This window comes from Erythranthe guttata, chromosome 5, assembly GCF_056151865.1.
Source record: "Erythranthe guttata isolate IM_541 chromosome 5, IM_541, whole genome shotgun sequence".
NCBI lineage: Eukaryota > Viridiplantae > Streptophyta > Magnoliopsida > Lamiales > Phrymaceae > Erythranthe > Erythranthe guttata.
In genome coordinates this window covers 15183476-15199552 of record NC_142537.1, presented here as the reverse complement: position 1 = coordinate 15199552, position 16077 = coordinate 15183476, and the positions used below count along the sequence as shown (strand labels likewise).

General features: G+C 37.6%; 2 protein-coding genes and 1 long non-coding RNA gene across 3 annotated transcripts; 1 reads left to right on the top strand and 2 right to left on the bottom strand.

The window, feature by feature from the left end:
• Window positions 1-1661: 1661 nt before the first annotated feature.
• Window positions 1662-6852, bottom strand: LOC148770730 (uncharacterized). Its single transcript, XM_088818028.1, has 4 exons — window positions 6811-6852; window positions 6465-6570; window positions 5916-6302; window positions 1662-1666 (listed from the first exon to the last, which is right to left on the bottom strand). The coding sequence occupies exons 1-4, from the start codon at window positions 6850-6852 to the stop codon at window positions 1662-1664; spliced, it is 540 nt and encodes a 179-aa protein (XP_088674154.1).
• Window positions 6853-8150: 1298 nt separating this feature from the next.
• On the bottom strand, window positions 8151-14501 carry LOC105958574 (phospholipase D beta 1). Its single transcript, XM_088817751.1, has 8 exons — window positions 11795-14501; window positions 11554-11667; window positions 10943-11398; window positions 10769-10837; window positions 10541-10688; window positions 10110-10417; window positions 9280-9477; window positions 8151-8662 (listed from the first exon to the last, which is right to left on the bottom strand). Exons 1-8 carry the CDS (start codon window positions 12677-12679, stop codon window positions 8369-8371), a joined length of 2472 nt encoding a protein of 823 aa, XP_088673877.1. The 5' UTR covers window positions 12680-14501; the 3' UTR covers window positions 8151-8368.
• A 411-nt stretch (window positions 14502-14912) lies between these two features.
• On the top strand, window positions 14913-15701 carry LOC148770729 (uncharacterized). The gene is made up of 3 exons (XR_016031285.1): window positions 14913-15117; window positions 15234-15502; window positions 15619-15701. It is a non-coding gene; the product is annotated as an uncharacterized LOC148770729 (long non-coding RNA).
• The last annotated feature ends 376 nt before the right edge of the window (window positions 15702-16077 follow it).

Here is a 16077-nt window from a genome sequence, read left to right as displayed (position 1 = left end):
CATGTAAAACATCTTTAATTTTATTATCATTCCAATTCGGCGGTCTTGGAAAATAAAATTAAATAGTCGGTTACTTTGGTCCAATAAAATATAACAGGGACTTCGGAGTGAAGTATAGTTATAATTATATTTTATTGTTAAGTGTTTAACCATCAAGTCATCTTTAAATCAATTGTTCTATGATATCCGTCGACTCGGAGTGAGACAAACATATCACTACAATTTCTTTAATAATTATCCGTTAGGAGACTTTTCTAGATAAGTCTATAATTAAAAGTGCCCGGAGTGGGTGCGAAATTCGATAAATCTCCTTCCTCACAATTAATTAATTTATCTTAAAGCCTATGATGGAGACCTTAGGATTTATACGTAATAAACTCCCCGATACACTTAATAATTTTAAAAACATTTTTCATGAGGGAATCTATGAAAGTAATTACCATGCTCAATTTCTAGATTCTCTAATTATATGTCTTTGGACTATCAATTAATTTTAAATTGATTATTCTATGATATCTATTTTCCACCACATGGAGAAAATAATGTATCACTATAATCAATTCCAAATTATCCATTAGGAGATTTTTCTAGATAATGTCTATAATTAATATGCCCGGAGTGGGAGCGAAATTCGATAAATCTCCTTCCTCATAATCAATTATATTATCTAAAATCTATGACGATGTCCAATATAATTAATCATAGAAATACTATGGGCACCTATTGAGTGTGATCTATTTCTATGTTCTCTAGTTATATATATCAAGGGATCCTATTAATACACAAATTAATCATCCTATATAACAAACATAGAAAAACTAAGAATCATGATAAATTTATCATATTCAACACAATCATCTATGTTATCTAATTATAGGCCATGGTATCACATAAAAACATTTATAACCAAATATAATACACATAGATGAACATGAACATAATAAATTAAATGCAAGTTTATGCATGTACAAGTTTCATGTTGTCCAATTATATGTCATGGGTACATAAACAAATTAAGCCCAAATATAATAAACATGAATAATGCATGCAATCATGCTCATAACAAATATAAGCACACAACAACCATAAAATATTAAATAAAGCAATTTAATTTTCCGCTATTATGGTTAAGTTGGGACTCCCGGATTTAGACTTCTTGAAGTTAGGAAGTCCAAAAGTTCCCATAAACTCCAGAATTCTCGAATTCCGGGCTGCCCGGAACCGCTGCCCGCTGCCCGATGTCGAGACCCCGCGCGGTTGATAATTCTGGTGTTGTCCTGGAATTTCCAGCCTTGTTCTGAAATTAATATCTCTATCTGGGTAACTCCGATTCATGATCCGAACGGTCGGATGCTACGCCAAGGAGTTAGAAACCTCCGGAAAACATTTCAGCTCGATCCGACGGTGGACTAGGCCGAGATAACAGAAAAGGCACAGTCGCGCAAACAATTCCGAGAACAAAATCTGCTCTATTCTATCTATGTAATTTCTATCTAAAACTCCTCTGGAAAAATTACAAAAAATAAAAATATCGTAGGCACACGATCTTCCATCAATATCACGCGATGGAAATTAAAACCGACAAGTAACCACTCACGAGGCAGTGGGATCCATTCACATAAAACATAAATAAAACATTCATAACCATAATAGCGGATTTTCTATTCTGCAAAACAAAGTCAGAAACAAAACGCTATATGCAACATATGAATTTTCCGTTTCATGCAATTTTGGACAACATGTGAACCTCAAACGAATTAATCAAAGAAGCTCTGATACCAATTGTTGGGATGTTAAGCCCAGGATTCAATGAAAATTCGCAAAAGGTTCTAGATTAGCCGGTTTTAATTTTATTAACATGCTTTGATTAGATTCGTTTAAAGCGGAATAAATCTAATCTAGCAACTTACGTTTTTGCGAGCAGATACGTTTCTATCTTCGGCGCACGAACGAGGATCCACGTCAAGCCTTCAACCTTCGTAAAAGCTGTTGTCCAGAAATTTCCAGTCCTCTTCCTTCACCGATATCTCCGCGATCGTTGATCCGATCAAGAAACCCTTCGGACAGATTGTAGATCTAAGGGTTAGGAAGCTACTGTATAAATTTCGAGCCTATCCGACTAACGGTTGATTTATGGTGAATTTCTTCGCAGGACTGCTCAGAAAATTCGGGATTTATGGTTTGCTCTAAAAACCTATAATCTTCTATTGTATATCCCGGATTAATAATTCTTCTACAAGGGTGGACTTGTACTTGAAGAAATCTAAACCTATAATCGAGAATTTAGAGAGAAGAGAAGAAGAGAAAAATATTTTCTTCTCCAACGTGAAAAGGCGTCTAGGAGTTATTTTATCTCTCATCAACCTAATCTCTATTATATATAGCACAAGGAATTAGAGTCACACGTAGAGAGGATTACATGGGAACAAATCCCACTCCTTCTATAACTCTATATAGTCGAAAATTGCAGTCCAATGAGGACTTATTTTTCGGCTATATTAATTCCAATATATAATATTAGTTGAACTTTATTTTCTCGATTAATTAGAAAATCCATTGGGCTACAATAGGGACTAAAGGAGAAAATATAAATCGGGCAACTAATAATTAATTAAATCCAAACTCTTAAAAGAATTCATTTAATTAATCATTAAATAATTATTTATTTTCCACTACCAAATAATTATTGAACTCCCGTTTATATTCTCAAATATTACATTCGAGCTCCGGTCGATCATTACTTAGATTCTCCCCACATTAAGATATCTTATAACCACCAAATAATTTATTCACTGCTAAATAAATTAAATGGTTTCTTTTCATGAGTCTTGCCCGATTAACTTATTTGAGTATGCCGGATACGAAATCCACCTGGCCAGGACTTGGCATAAACAAATCTTATAAGGTACTCAAGGGTTATTATCAATCCCATATTTCAGAGATGTGGATTCCTTTCGATAATTAATTTCCACCTATTAATTCTTAATGTCTCTACCCAACGCACCGGGGGCCATTTGACTCAATATAGGAATCTCTCCCATTGTGACATCAAAGTAGAGATCATCAATTAAATGTGTACGTCAATTATCTAGGGATTAAGAGAGTAAGTAATATACTGTCAACTAGAAATAATACAGTTGCATTTGTGAACAGTGATGAAACAATTATTTCACTTTGTCCGGTTCAACACATGCCGGGTGTGCTAGCACAATAAGTCAAAACAATAACTACAAAAGTTATTCTCTGTTTACTGTGATCAAGACCAATCACTTAAACATTGTGCTACAATCTTTTACCAATGGTTAGTCCATTTCCATCTAGATTGTGAACGTTTATCTTTATATTCTAAACGAACTTTCGAAATGATCTTTCTGTGCGCCGTAACACACCATCTCGAATACTATTAGAATATTAGACTTATGCTTTTAATTAATTGACAACCAATCAATTAAATGCATTGAATACCCTAGTGCAGATTCTCATAAAATGATAATAAATTATTTTATTAATTCAATAATAAAATTATGAAGCTAAAAGCGAGACTTTTAGTATACTATCCTAACAATAGTCCTAACGAGTTACTCTATTACTGTGAGTTGATCTAGTAGAATCGTGAGATAACTCAGCAATGTAATGTAACTGTTAAACCTTGTTCCTAGTCGATGGGTTACGCCAATAATGAGGATACCGGCCTTTCCCTTTTGAGACTAGCACTTAGTGTATGTGTACTGGGTCTCATCAGTCCTCGGTGTTGTGACATCGGCATACTTGAGTGGGTGCTCATACTAGATGAGTTCACTGAACTCCCTCGCCCTAGAAATCTATAAGTGGTTCTCATTCATCGAGTAATAGGTTTCTAAGATATAGTTGTACACCATTAGTCCTTAAGACCCAGACATCACCGTGACTTCACTAGAGGACTGATTGTATCGTGACCTGTCCCTGAGTCCCACAGCGGACCACTCCAAGGGCCAACGTTCGTGCAATCTGAAATCTAGTGTGAAGTCTGTGCATTGTAGTAGGGGATTCGAGCGCTTGAGTAGTCATGGATGTCCTGTGTGTTCTGACGGTTTATAATCCAAGGAATCTCTGGCCAGAGTTGATAGTGGGGTGATTAGGGAAATGTGTTTCCCTAAGTCGCACACGAACGGATTTATAATACCTAGAACGTTCGCACGGTTATTGAACTTTATAAGAGGTCTCGGTGAACCAATGCCTCTAGTTCAATCGGGACATGTGCTGCGAAAGGATCGTACTGTACGCTAACTATATCATAAGGTTCTTGCAGGCACTTCACTTGTATCTAGGGAATCATGATGCGTAGTTGCTAGACGCCAATCTTGATTCGTTGGGCACCTATTTGATCGGGGATTAGGTAAAATGAGTTTTACTCTAATCGGGACTCTTGGGAGGAGTTCGAATAAGAACAATGTGTTGTTCGAATCACAAAGAGTTGTGAGCCCACGACTAGCATACACCTGAACCATTGAGGGTCACACTTCTCGTGTAATATAGATCCTTGATAACAACAAGAATAGATTAATATGTTAATCTTTGAACGATTGGATGTCGATATGATTGAATCCAAGATTCGTAATTGTGGATTGCGAATCGGAATAAACGTAGAGAAAGAGAGACATGCGGAATTTAGTGAACTTTCTAAATTGGGAAGTTTCCCGATTTAGCAAGTCCACTGAAGTGGAAGTTTCCAATTTTGGAAATTGAAATTTTCGAAGAGGCACTCGTATCGACGAGGACTTTGAGCTCGTCACAAATATAATTTTGTTATAATTTTGTGAACGATCGTTTATTAGAAACGAGGCCGACGAGGGAATGGGCTTAATACATAAGTGGGTCAAGCCCAATGACTTAAACCCACTAGGGTTGAAAACCCTAAGTATAAATAGACCTCAAACAAGAGTTTGAGATCAGATTTTCTGCACCAAACCCTAGCCGCCCAAGCCCTAGCTGCTCATCCCTTCGGCCGTTGTTGCCCCGCCGCGCCACCGCCGATCACCGCCGGTTTTCTCCTCTCTTCTCCTTCGTTTACTTGTTGTTTATCTAACTCGTTTATATCTAGTGCTGTAGTTCGAGTGGGTCGAAAATACGAGGTGAAATCTAATTGGAGAGGAGCTGCTGCCCCGACGAATCCAGGCACCGCCGCTGCACCGCCGCACGCGCCGCTACGCCGCCCACGCGCCGACGCTGCTGCTGCCACGCGCCGCCGCTGCTGCTGCCACACACCGCCGGTCGTCGCTTGCTGGATCAGCTTGTTCCAGCCGTGAGTTGCAGCCCCGAGGATTGGTAATTTGCAGCTTGTACGTGATTGGTTCTAGGTTTCGATTCGTCGAAATCTCACGCTACAAGAGGTAAATAAATCGAAACTTTCGTAAATTAATTCGAGCATGTTTGTATGAATTATAATTTATGATTATGAGTAATATGTGATTACGTGTTTTGATTTTATTGAATGATGAACAAGCATGTTTCGTAATTTTCGGTTTTACGTGTTTTTCAATTAAATCGATAATTACCATATGTATGACGAAGCGTTAAGGTACGTTGACTATGTGATTAGTTTATGCATGTAATCGAAACTAGTTCGATCTAAAAAATTTTAAATTCCGCTGCGTATACATGCACGATCCCCAACAGAAAATACATTCTCTATCGCCTTTAAGAGCCCTAACTCGCGATCAGTCACGAGTGCACTAGGTAGAGTATGTGGAGGGAAAAGTCTCTTCAGCCTTTGCAACACCCATGTATAATGGTCTTCATTTTCATGACGCAAAAATGCCACTCCAACAGTAAAAAAATTTCCGACAGGAGTAACACCAACAATCTCCAACAAAGGCAATTTGTACTGATTGGTTTTGTGTAAGTACTGTCAAGTAGTATAACGTACGGAAACTTACTTAACAATTCGACAGATAGAGGGTGAGCCCACATCAAATCAATAACTTCATGTGTGGTTTCATCAGTACGGAACCACTTGTAATAGTTATGCTCCTCAAGCAACCCAATCAAATGTTGCATCACTGTACGGTCACCCCTAGCTAATCTTCTCAATTTCGCCTTTTCATTGTATATTTGTTTCGAATAAGCATCGAGACCCAAGCCATTTTGTCTCAAGTTAGCCAAAATCTTCTTGGGCGGCACATGACTTTGTGAAAGATCCCTGATAATCTTCACCTCCGCTTCATTCAATGCACTAATCCCATGCCCAGACATGTATATCGAAAAATGACTATGCTTCCCATAGACTATTCTGAGCCCCCATCTATCGTCCAACCGCCGCTCTCCTACAATTTGAAAACCACAGTTTATTTTTTTGCTAGCAGACCTTTTCGAGGCCGCCTCTACGTTAGTTGATTGTGTTTCTCGGGGCCCCCCGAACAGGTCACAAGTCAGACACACTTTCTTTGTTTTGGGGGCACTTTTTTTAATTAATCTCACGAAATGACCTCTTGCAACGGACCTCGCCCAAACCACTAACTCATCCCCCGAGTCAAACAATTGAGTTGTTGTAAAATAATTGGTATGATCAACTTCAATTGTAGACGTATTGTCCTGAAAAAAACATTAAAAATTTATTTAAAAAAAAAAATATTGAACCGGACGCCCAACTCGGGCGCCCATTTAAGCAATGCACGCCCAAGTTGGGCGTGCAGTTGGCTTCCGGGCGCCCGCATTGGGCGTGGAGCAGCCAACTGCATGCCCAACTTGGGCGTGCACCGCATGAATGGGCGCCCAAGTTGGGCGTTTGCACAATTTGCCCAGTTTTTTCGATCGAGAAGACGGAATTTTTACCTCGTTATATCCGCTATCACGATCTTCATCCGATAAGCTCATTTGTGTTCGTATATCACACCAACAATAATGATTTTTAAGCAAATTCCCTTCAAAAGCTTCTTTTTCTAGAGAGAGAATATTTTAATAATAAACCGCAAATAGCAATTTTACAACCGCAAAAAGCAAGTCCCTTATTTATTGAAGATGAAGGGTAGGTGAGCATATGCATTCTATTTAATGACATTTGGGGTCAATATGCAATTATTTGAAAATATTGGAGGGACCATTTAGAGCAACTCCAATACAAGATATTAAAATTGAGTTATCAAATACACATTTGATATTTGAGAATTATTTTAATATTGATTTAAAATTCATCTACTCCAACCATGGTTATCAAATTAGTTATTAATTGGAAGTTTATGGACGGTTTTATTTGTAATTGCCACGTGTCAACTTCTGATTGGATGTTTAGGAGGTTACATTTTTGATAACTCAATTTCCAGCAAGTATCTTTACAACTTAAAAGCTGAATTATCAAAATGGAAACCTCACTTGATAATTTCATTGGAATTAAAAATTTCTATTTTTAAGTATATAAATGGGGGTTAAATATTTGAATACTTTATTTGATAACCCATTGGAGTTGGTCTTACTAAGAGAGAGTGGTGATAACATGAGCAAATTCCATTTCGTGGTAACAAATTATTTCTTGTACTCGGTATTATTACCCCACAATTTATTTATTTACTTTTTTTTATTTTTTATTTTTGTGTGGTTTTGATTATTTGTAATTGAAGGTGGACTTTGAAAACTATTATTGAGTTTTGGTATATATAATTATAAATGATCACGTTACTTCAATTATTAATACAGCTTGATGTATGGCTAACTTGATACGATCAAAAGAAAAATATTTATTTATTCTCGTTTAATTTGGGGTTTTTGAATCTTTTAAATGTGAATAGATAATCAAATTGGTTCTTTGGTTTAACCACATTATGAATGCTCACTATTACATGCAAAAGTCTCCGCAAGGGACGATATATCGCAAGTGACTCAAGTTCGAACCCCCTTGTCACACATAATTTGCGTCTATCGTATGATTTGCAAACTATTATACGAGAATGTAGGTTTACCCAGTGCACCTATATAGTCAGACAATATTTCACTTATTTGATTCCTAGTTGTCTAGCATATACGAGAAACAACATGACGAAAAGCAGGAAATCGAAAACGTACACGAAAATTCAAATGAGCTAAAGTTTTTTTTTTTTTTGATAAGTAAATGAACTAGAGTTGTCTCGCAAATGAACTAGAGTTGAATAATTGATTCCGGGACAATTTTCTCATTATATAAAAAAAAAAATATATATTTATAAAACCATGAAAAATCATCAAACTGTCATCATTTGCTTCTAGGCATGGTAAACAAAGTACCTTATAATCAATCATCTTGTAGTGTTGGAATAAACCCCAAATTTAAATTTAAAAAAGAAAACAAAAAAAAAGGGGGGGTAAATGAATGAGAAAGAAGATTAAAAAAAATCGGGTTCGTGAAATAATTAAAGTTTGATCAAATAGTGAGATTTTCTTGAATGCCGGTAAAAGTGCCGATAATCTTGCCACCCATATCTGGAAATGTTTCGCATCCCGGTAGAGATTTCACCTTCCCCGTTCGATCAACATCAACTGGGTATTTTAGTAAATGCCCCTTCATATCAGTTATCTCGTTAGCTGCAAATTGGCTCCAATTATGCTCACCCATCCACTTTATACGTCTTATGCACTCCAAACTCTCCGGTTGCTCAAAGCAGTGCTCTATCGTACCCGTGTGCTCCGCCCACAACGACATTCTATACCCGTAAACCTACACGAATAAAAAAAATAAGACGCGTAAAAAATATTTTCTATGAGAAACAGTTTACTTGGTTTTTTTTTTGTGAACTAAATGTCTACATGTCTTTGCTCGAGTTTATGGGTAGAAATTGAACGGATCGATTTAGAATTAGCACTTTCTAAAGTGAAAATTAATTCCAATCATGTCCAAAAATATTGAAACAGTCGATAATTGGAAGTTCAGAAATTATAATGAAATAACTTACTCAAACATCGGAAATTTTCGGATTAGAATCGATGGAATTCGGAAATAACTTAGTTCCTAAAATATTACATACATAACCATATTGATATTACAAGTGTAATTTTTGGAGAAAAAAACAATTCGGAATTATTTTTGAAAATTAAAGTCGGATTGAAAATCAGAATCTCATATATACTCTAATTCCGATCCAAGAAACAAATTGGAAAAATCGAAAATCGGAACGAAAAAATATTGTTCCAAAATCGAAAAATTTGGATCGAAATCGGCGGAAATAAAAAGAAATTCCGTTCCAATTTCCAAGAATAAGCCGTTAAGTAACAAATATTAGTTTAGGACATAAAATGAAAATTGCTAAAACGAAAAAAGAGCAAATATTTTATTACCTGGCCGTGTGGATTAGCAAGTTTGTTAGCCCATGTGTAATGAGGCTGATAAGCACCCATGGCTATTTCAGTATCTCGGGTTCCTTCTAGAGAACGTTGGTTGATGTTAGCGGACCCCATTAAAACAAACTCGTCGTCCACTATCATTCCCTTTGAGTGTACATAAATCATGAACCGTCGGTTTTTTCGACTCAGTGCCTAGTTGGCAATACAAAAAAATAAATAAGAGCAGATGAATATAGTAGTTTGGTTTATTGCATTCAACACACTCATCTTTAGTATAATTACTAAAAAAATCTCTCCGTGTTATAAATATTAGCAAAAATCTCCCTATGATGTAATTTTTTTAGCAAACTACCCTTCACAAACTCAGCATTTAAGCGGGTTGCGTGCTAAAATTATGCATTAAGGGGGGTTCTGCTATTATGTATAACACGGGGTACTAAATGCAATAAATTCTTTTAGTTATAAAAGCACTTGGGGTTAAAGGGAATATGCAACATGTCAAAAAAAAAAAGATTGATAAAAAGCAGATGAATATATAGTATTGGGTTTATTGCATTCATCACCCCCCGTGTTTAGTATAATTGCTAAAAGAACTCCCCTTGTTATAAATATTAGCAAAAAAAACCCTATGATGCAATTTTTTTTCCAGCAAACTCACCATTTAAGCGGTTGTGTGCTAAAAAAATACATCGTAGGGGGGTTTCTACTAATATTTATAACACGGGGAGTTTTTAAGCAGTTCGATATAACAGAGGGTGGTACTAACTGTAATATACACTCTATTAGTTATATAAGTAACTAGATGGGGTAAAGAGAAAGTGTACTTGTGGAGTGTTTCCACTGGGGATTTCCCCACTGTCGCCAGTCTCCCGATTACCGAGGCAAAAGAAATTGAGATAATCCTGTGGTTCGTACTCTTTCTCGAGCCCCATCTCTACTAACGCCTTATAGATGATCTCGTACATCATTTGCATTGTATTATACTGCCAAAAGAGAATTGCTTGCGTGGGAATACTCGTAGGAACTCCCTCCGGCCACATTGGAAGGACAATGTATACGGAAAACCTCTCCCGCACTCTGATTTTATTAGCAATCTTCAGAGCTATTTCCATCGGAATCAAATTGTTTGCACCTACAAAAAAAAAAAATAATAATAAACGAACTATGATCAACGTCTTGTCATCATTTGCAAATTACTCGATAAACATGTTGTGAGTTCAATATTTTTTTTTTTTTTGAAAATAGAGTTTCTCACCCAAGTCGTTGTGATTAGACCAATTGAAGGATGACCCGAGAAAGTACTGGTTCTCAATGTAAATAAAATGTTGCGCCGCACGAATCGCCTTCACGTACGCAGTGTGTATGCTCATGTCTATCAGTAGATTCTTCCCACATACAAGATTCTGTTTCAATGCCAGCAAAAAGATAAATAAATATAAAATAAAAGATCAAAATAAAAGAAGTAGATATTCAATATTTTCACCCTGTTTGTAGCTTCTTTTGGATCCTTGGGAAAGCCTTTAACCGAGTTCGAGTCAATCGAGCGAAAAACCTACACCGTCATCATCGTCTAGTAACTTAGCTTCAAATCGGACATATGAGATATAACTTTATTTATTTAATTATTTATTTTTTTTTTTTTTTAATTTTTGCATACCTGGACATGCCAACCTTCGGGATCAGCTTGATGTAGGGTACACGCCTCAGCTAATCCCACTAAATCAGGGATTCGATCGATACTGAGTAAAGAAGAATCACTCTGCGAAGCTTTCATTTTCTGAAGTCCGCGTGGCTTTGAGGCCAGTCTCCACCGCTCTTCGAAGTTGGTCAACACGTCATATGCAGCCGGACCGTCGATTTTGCAGTGTAGATCGTGCCACGGTTCTCTCGGGCAGCCGTCGGTCGAGCCCTGTTTTTTGTTATAATTGGCGTTGTGATAGTCGTCTTTGTGAATAGTTTTCAATGTGCTAAAGATGGAGTGATCTTGGGTATCGTATCTTCCCTTGAAGAGATCGAGCCCGCCTACAAAAGCTACGATCTTTCTCCTATTGTTGGATGCATCGGCATCTACTATCACACTTTTCTGATGATGCGTGTAGATCGTTCCCGTTTCCTGATGGCAAAAGGGTAAATACGAGCATGCACTACAAATTCCCTTACAGTGATTCTTTATTACAAGAACCACTTAGAGAGATATGACGAAACCGATGACCTCTTTTGCAAGGGAGAAAGAAAAAGTTTATTGAATAAGGTTATGAAAAGTCGAACCCGCTTTTTCATCCAGGTACTTTTGCCAGCAATGCGTGGACAAAGCAGTACTTGAACGGATGAATGCTTGAAATAACTGCGCGTTTCTTCATCACTTGTTCCCATTACACCGTTCTGAATTTCATAAAATGTCGACCAACAAATTAGAGGCTAACTAAACGGCAATACAAACTTATTTAAACTGCAATAAATTATAAAATAAAAACAATAAAAAAAAATGTGGCGAGTGATAGTTTCTTACGTTTTTATATCCCAAAATACTAATGGAGGTAGGATCATCCCACACTAAAAGCAACACCCGAACACCTTCTTGAGACTTAAATTTCAAAATCTCCCCCAAAACACTACTACCCTTCGCATTCGGATCCTCCCTCACAAGCTGCACCAAATGATAAACCGACCACCCCGTAATATATATCAATTTCTTCGCCTGAGAAATCGCATCGAAAATATCCCTCCAACAATGTCCATGCTGATACATCCTCCCATTGGCCAGCAACAACTGCGGAAGCTTCTCGTCATGCGCATGCGCATCTTGATAAAGTGTCACACTCCCGCCTCTCCTTATCGGAAAATAAGTCCCCGGAACCCCCTGGTACGAACGATCCGCCCCAACTCCGCCATGGTAAAACGGCACCATATCCATCGGAATATACTGGATCGATAATGTCAAAACAGCCCCTGGATTGCACTGCTTCCCGTTTGCACCTATAATCGGATAAGTACCCGAAATTGGTAAACCTAAAAGAAGCTGTTCGACAGGTATTCCAACTGCACCCATGGTTTCTGACCCCACCACATCACTGTCTTTGACCACAAAATGGACTTCGGACGCGTAATGAGCGACCGGTACATAAAAATGCTGGCCCCACGTTGGGTTTTCGGTGTTGCTTATTACGAAGGTTCGACCAATCACGGCGTCGGATACTGAGATTGTGACGTACGGGTCGCTTGTGATCTTGGCGGGCGGGTCGTTACCATCCATTTTGCTGAGGAATTTTCCGGAAAGCCGACTGAACGTGTCGAGCAGGTTCTTGTGGAACAAATCCATGTTCGGGAGGTTTCGAGCTTCAACTACCGTTATATTTAGATTGCCGTGCAGTAACGAGACACGGAGTGAGGTCATCGAATCCTGGCACGCTAAGTGAGCCAAGTTCGAAAAGGGGATTGGTTTCTTTTTCTTCTCTTTTTTTTCCTTCTAAATCTCGAAAAGGGGATAAACTGGATGACAACACAGATGAAATCGAAAGCTAATAGTTTGCATCAAAGATTCAATATTTCAAGAAACACAATGCATCCAGATTAAGAATCCAGAAAACAAATTTCTTTGCAGGAACCAAAGAATCAAACAAAACCCCAGAAAACATCAAGAAAACATTGCAGGTAAGACATTCTGATTAAGAAAATGATTATGCAATGCAACTATAAAACGGGGTAGCCGGGTACAACAAGAAGAACTTGGCTTAGGATAAACAATGGCAAAAAGAAGAAGACATTGAACAGGGGATGGGGTTGACATAGCAATGACACAGAAGAATGGGCAAAATTCATTAAATTATTAAGACAACTAATAAGCGGAATATTCAAAACAAATAAAGGCACCAATAGAATCACGGTTCGCCATAATGGAACAGTCCAGTTCCGTTGCAACATCGCGGCTGCGTCGCGGTCGGAACGGACACATTTTAATTAAATTGCTATAAAAATACAATATTATTTCAAATATATTTTTAATAACAACATTACAATTCAATAATATGCAAAATATTATTACAATTTCAAAAATAAATATTACAAAGAATATTATGAAAATACAAGCAATATTAATACCATGTAGAATACCGAGCTGGAATTGTGTAAGCTATAATTGAAGAGTGAGACCAAACATCAGTGATTCACTGATTCAGGGGAATCTCTGTTCTCTAACATGGACACCACCATCTTATTATTTATTTTTTTTCTTTTATATTTTTTTTTCCTTATTTTTTTTAGTCAAATTTTTTTTTTTCAAAATCTTTTTACCTGTTCCGGCGCCGTTCCGACGGCGTTGCGGCCGTTCCGTGGCTCCGTCTCGCCCATTCCACCATTTTCTTGGGTTACGGATTCCGGAATGGAGGGCACCGTTCCCGTTCCCGTTCCGACGCCGTTCCAGCGAACCATGAATTTATAGAATAGATACAGATAGATATAGGCTCGTAATAAAAGACCGATGACAACTTTGTTGTGGTCTTATTCATCAAATGGGGGTTTTTGTGTAATGAAAAGAAAGGGTAAATGTGAACGGCTGGCGGCGGAAATAATAGTAAAAAAAAAATATATAGTTACTATTCCGTGAAGCAGCCAACTGTGGAATCGCCATTAGAGTATAACTAGAAAAAACGACAGGTTAAGAAAATGGAAGGTGCGGCGAAGGTATGCCGGCGACTCAGTGAGGGTTTCTAAGAATTTGGCGGGGAAACGGAAGTCAAGGTCGCCGGCGACTTTTCAATGTGTTTTGTGTTGCTACTCTCACGGTTGAAAAGTTAATATTTGGTTTTGATTTTTACCCCCATTATTTTGGAATAATTAAACATTTGCCCCCTTCATTTTCTTTTTTGGAAATTAGGACAAATTTTTTTTCTCCACATCTGAGATAACATTTTTATATTTGCCCAAAATACCATCAAACTTTCATTTGAACTAAAATACTCATCTCATGGGAAGTTATACTTATTTACATCGGGTATTTGTTACACGTGGAAGAGTGTAAATAATTACTCACTATGTACACATAGTGAGTGATTATGGATATGGTTTTTCGAGCTCGAGCTTTCTGACAGTCGAGCCCGAGCTCCTTTTTAATTGTTCGTGAGGTCCGAGCCGGCTCACGAGTTTTTTTATTTTTTTTAATTTTAAATATAACTAATATAAAATAAATAATAAGTCATAAAGAATTAAAAAAATAATTTACAGGTTTTTTTTTTCGAATTTTTTATTTATTATTATTTATAATAATAAATTTCTAATAATATTAATAAAAAATTAAAAAAAATTGGCTTGAACAAGACAAGCCCTGCTTGCCCGAGCTAGAGCTAAGAAAAAAATAGGCGAACAGCTCGAGCTCGGCTTGTTTACACCACCACTACAGATTAGAGATATTTTTAACACGGAATTAACTTTCTTTTTAAATTATTTTTTTCATTTTTTTTTAATTTTCAGTTATCGGGTTTAACATTAAATATAAAATTTTCGATTAAGGAAAAAAAAAAGGGCAAATTACCAAAACCCCCCTGAGGTAAGCCTAAATATCGAAAATCCACCCCACGTTCTCGTAATTACGAAAACCCTCTTTGACTAACGGTTGACCGATTTCTTTTAACCGAAAACGTGAAATGTCTATTATATCCTTCTGTTAAATATGTAAAAAATAAAATAAAAATAAAGGAGGTTAAAAAAGCAAAGGTGGGGGGGTGATGAATCGCCGTCCATCGATCATAATCACCACCACCACCACCACTCTGTTGAAAATATCAGCAACTCCGACGGCGGCGTACTAAGCAGGCCGTTAGAACCCTCACTTCTCAGGTTTTCTTCATTGTTGATTCGTACATTTTTTGACATATTAATCTTCTGGTTTCGTCGGATTTTGGGGATATTTTCGCCTCTGAAATTTGGTGTTTGGGGGAAAATGTTCAATTTAGATCAAGGATATGGCGCTGAAGGGGTCGGGTGCGTACCGCCACTGCACGTCGTGCGCGAATCAGCCAGCCGCGCAGCCGCGAAGAAACGGATCCTCCAATTCCGGGTCGTTGCAGGAGGACTGTGGAGGCCTGTGAAACAAGCTGGGTTTGGTTGACTCGGATCCTCCAATTCCGGGTCGGGTTTCTTCCTGAAGTTGTGAAGTGATTGGCGTCGACAAGCTTCGATGAACTATTCCGACACGCTACTGCCGCGGAAACACGCCGCTAAGGTACCCTGCTCTAATTCCAAGAAAATTATAAATTTTCGGGTTTTTTGTTTTTTAATTTCAAGATTGATTTTGTTTTTTAATTTCAAGATTGAATTTTTATTTTTATTTTTTTGCAGGCGCTTACACCAAGCTCGAGTGTATCGAGGTACAGATCATCGAGAAAGAAATCGGAGGTCGAGGTATCCAATTCCTTTTTGTTCTCCTCCCAAACCCCCATTTTATAGCAAATCTTATTAACTGTGTTCACCCTCTTCCTGTGATAAGCTTTGGTGAGGAAGAATTTTGTGTTCCTATCGCCTTCGCTGATCCATTGGACCTTACTTCTTTGTTCCCTGTAAATTTTCTCATCATCGTGCAAATGTTCTAAGTCTTTGTGCAATTGTCGGATTTAATCTCTATTTTCCTCAGTTTGGACCCCAGACTTCAACCGATGTAGCTCTTTGTGGATTTTCCCTAATCGTTTACGAGGGTGGTTGAGATTGCATAAACGCCAATCTGGAGCCGTCTGTTTTGTTAAGAAGCTCATCTACAGGGTCAGAATCCCTATCTTTCGACCACTCATCTTTAACCAACTC

Coding starts and splice junctions, on each gene's coding strand:
- LOC148770730 (XM_088818028.1), bottom strand. CDS start 6,852: ATGAGCTTATCGGATGAAGATCGTGATAGCGGATATAACGAG. Junction 6,571..6,810: donor GTGATAGCGGATATAACGAG/GTAAAAATTCCG, acceptor TGTTTTTTTCAG/GACAATACGTCTACAATTGA. Junction 6,303..6,464: donor GGCGAGGTCCGTTGCAAGAG/GTCATTTCGTGA, acceptor TTCAAATTGTAG/GAGAGCGGCGGTTGGACGAT.
- LOC105958574 (XM_088817751.1), bottom strand. CDS start 12,679: ATGACCTCACTCCGTGTCTCGTTACTGCACGGCAATCTAAATATAACG. Junction 10,838..10,942: donor CCGAAGGTTGGCATGTCCAG/GTATGCAAAAAT, acceptor ATGACGGTGTAG/GTTTTTCGCTCGATTGACTC. Junction 8,663..9,279: donor TTGCTAATCCACACGGCCAG/GTAATAAAATAT, acceptor TTATTCGTGTAG/GTTTACGGGTATAGAATGTC.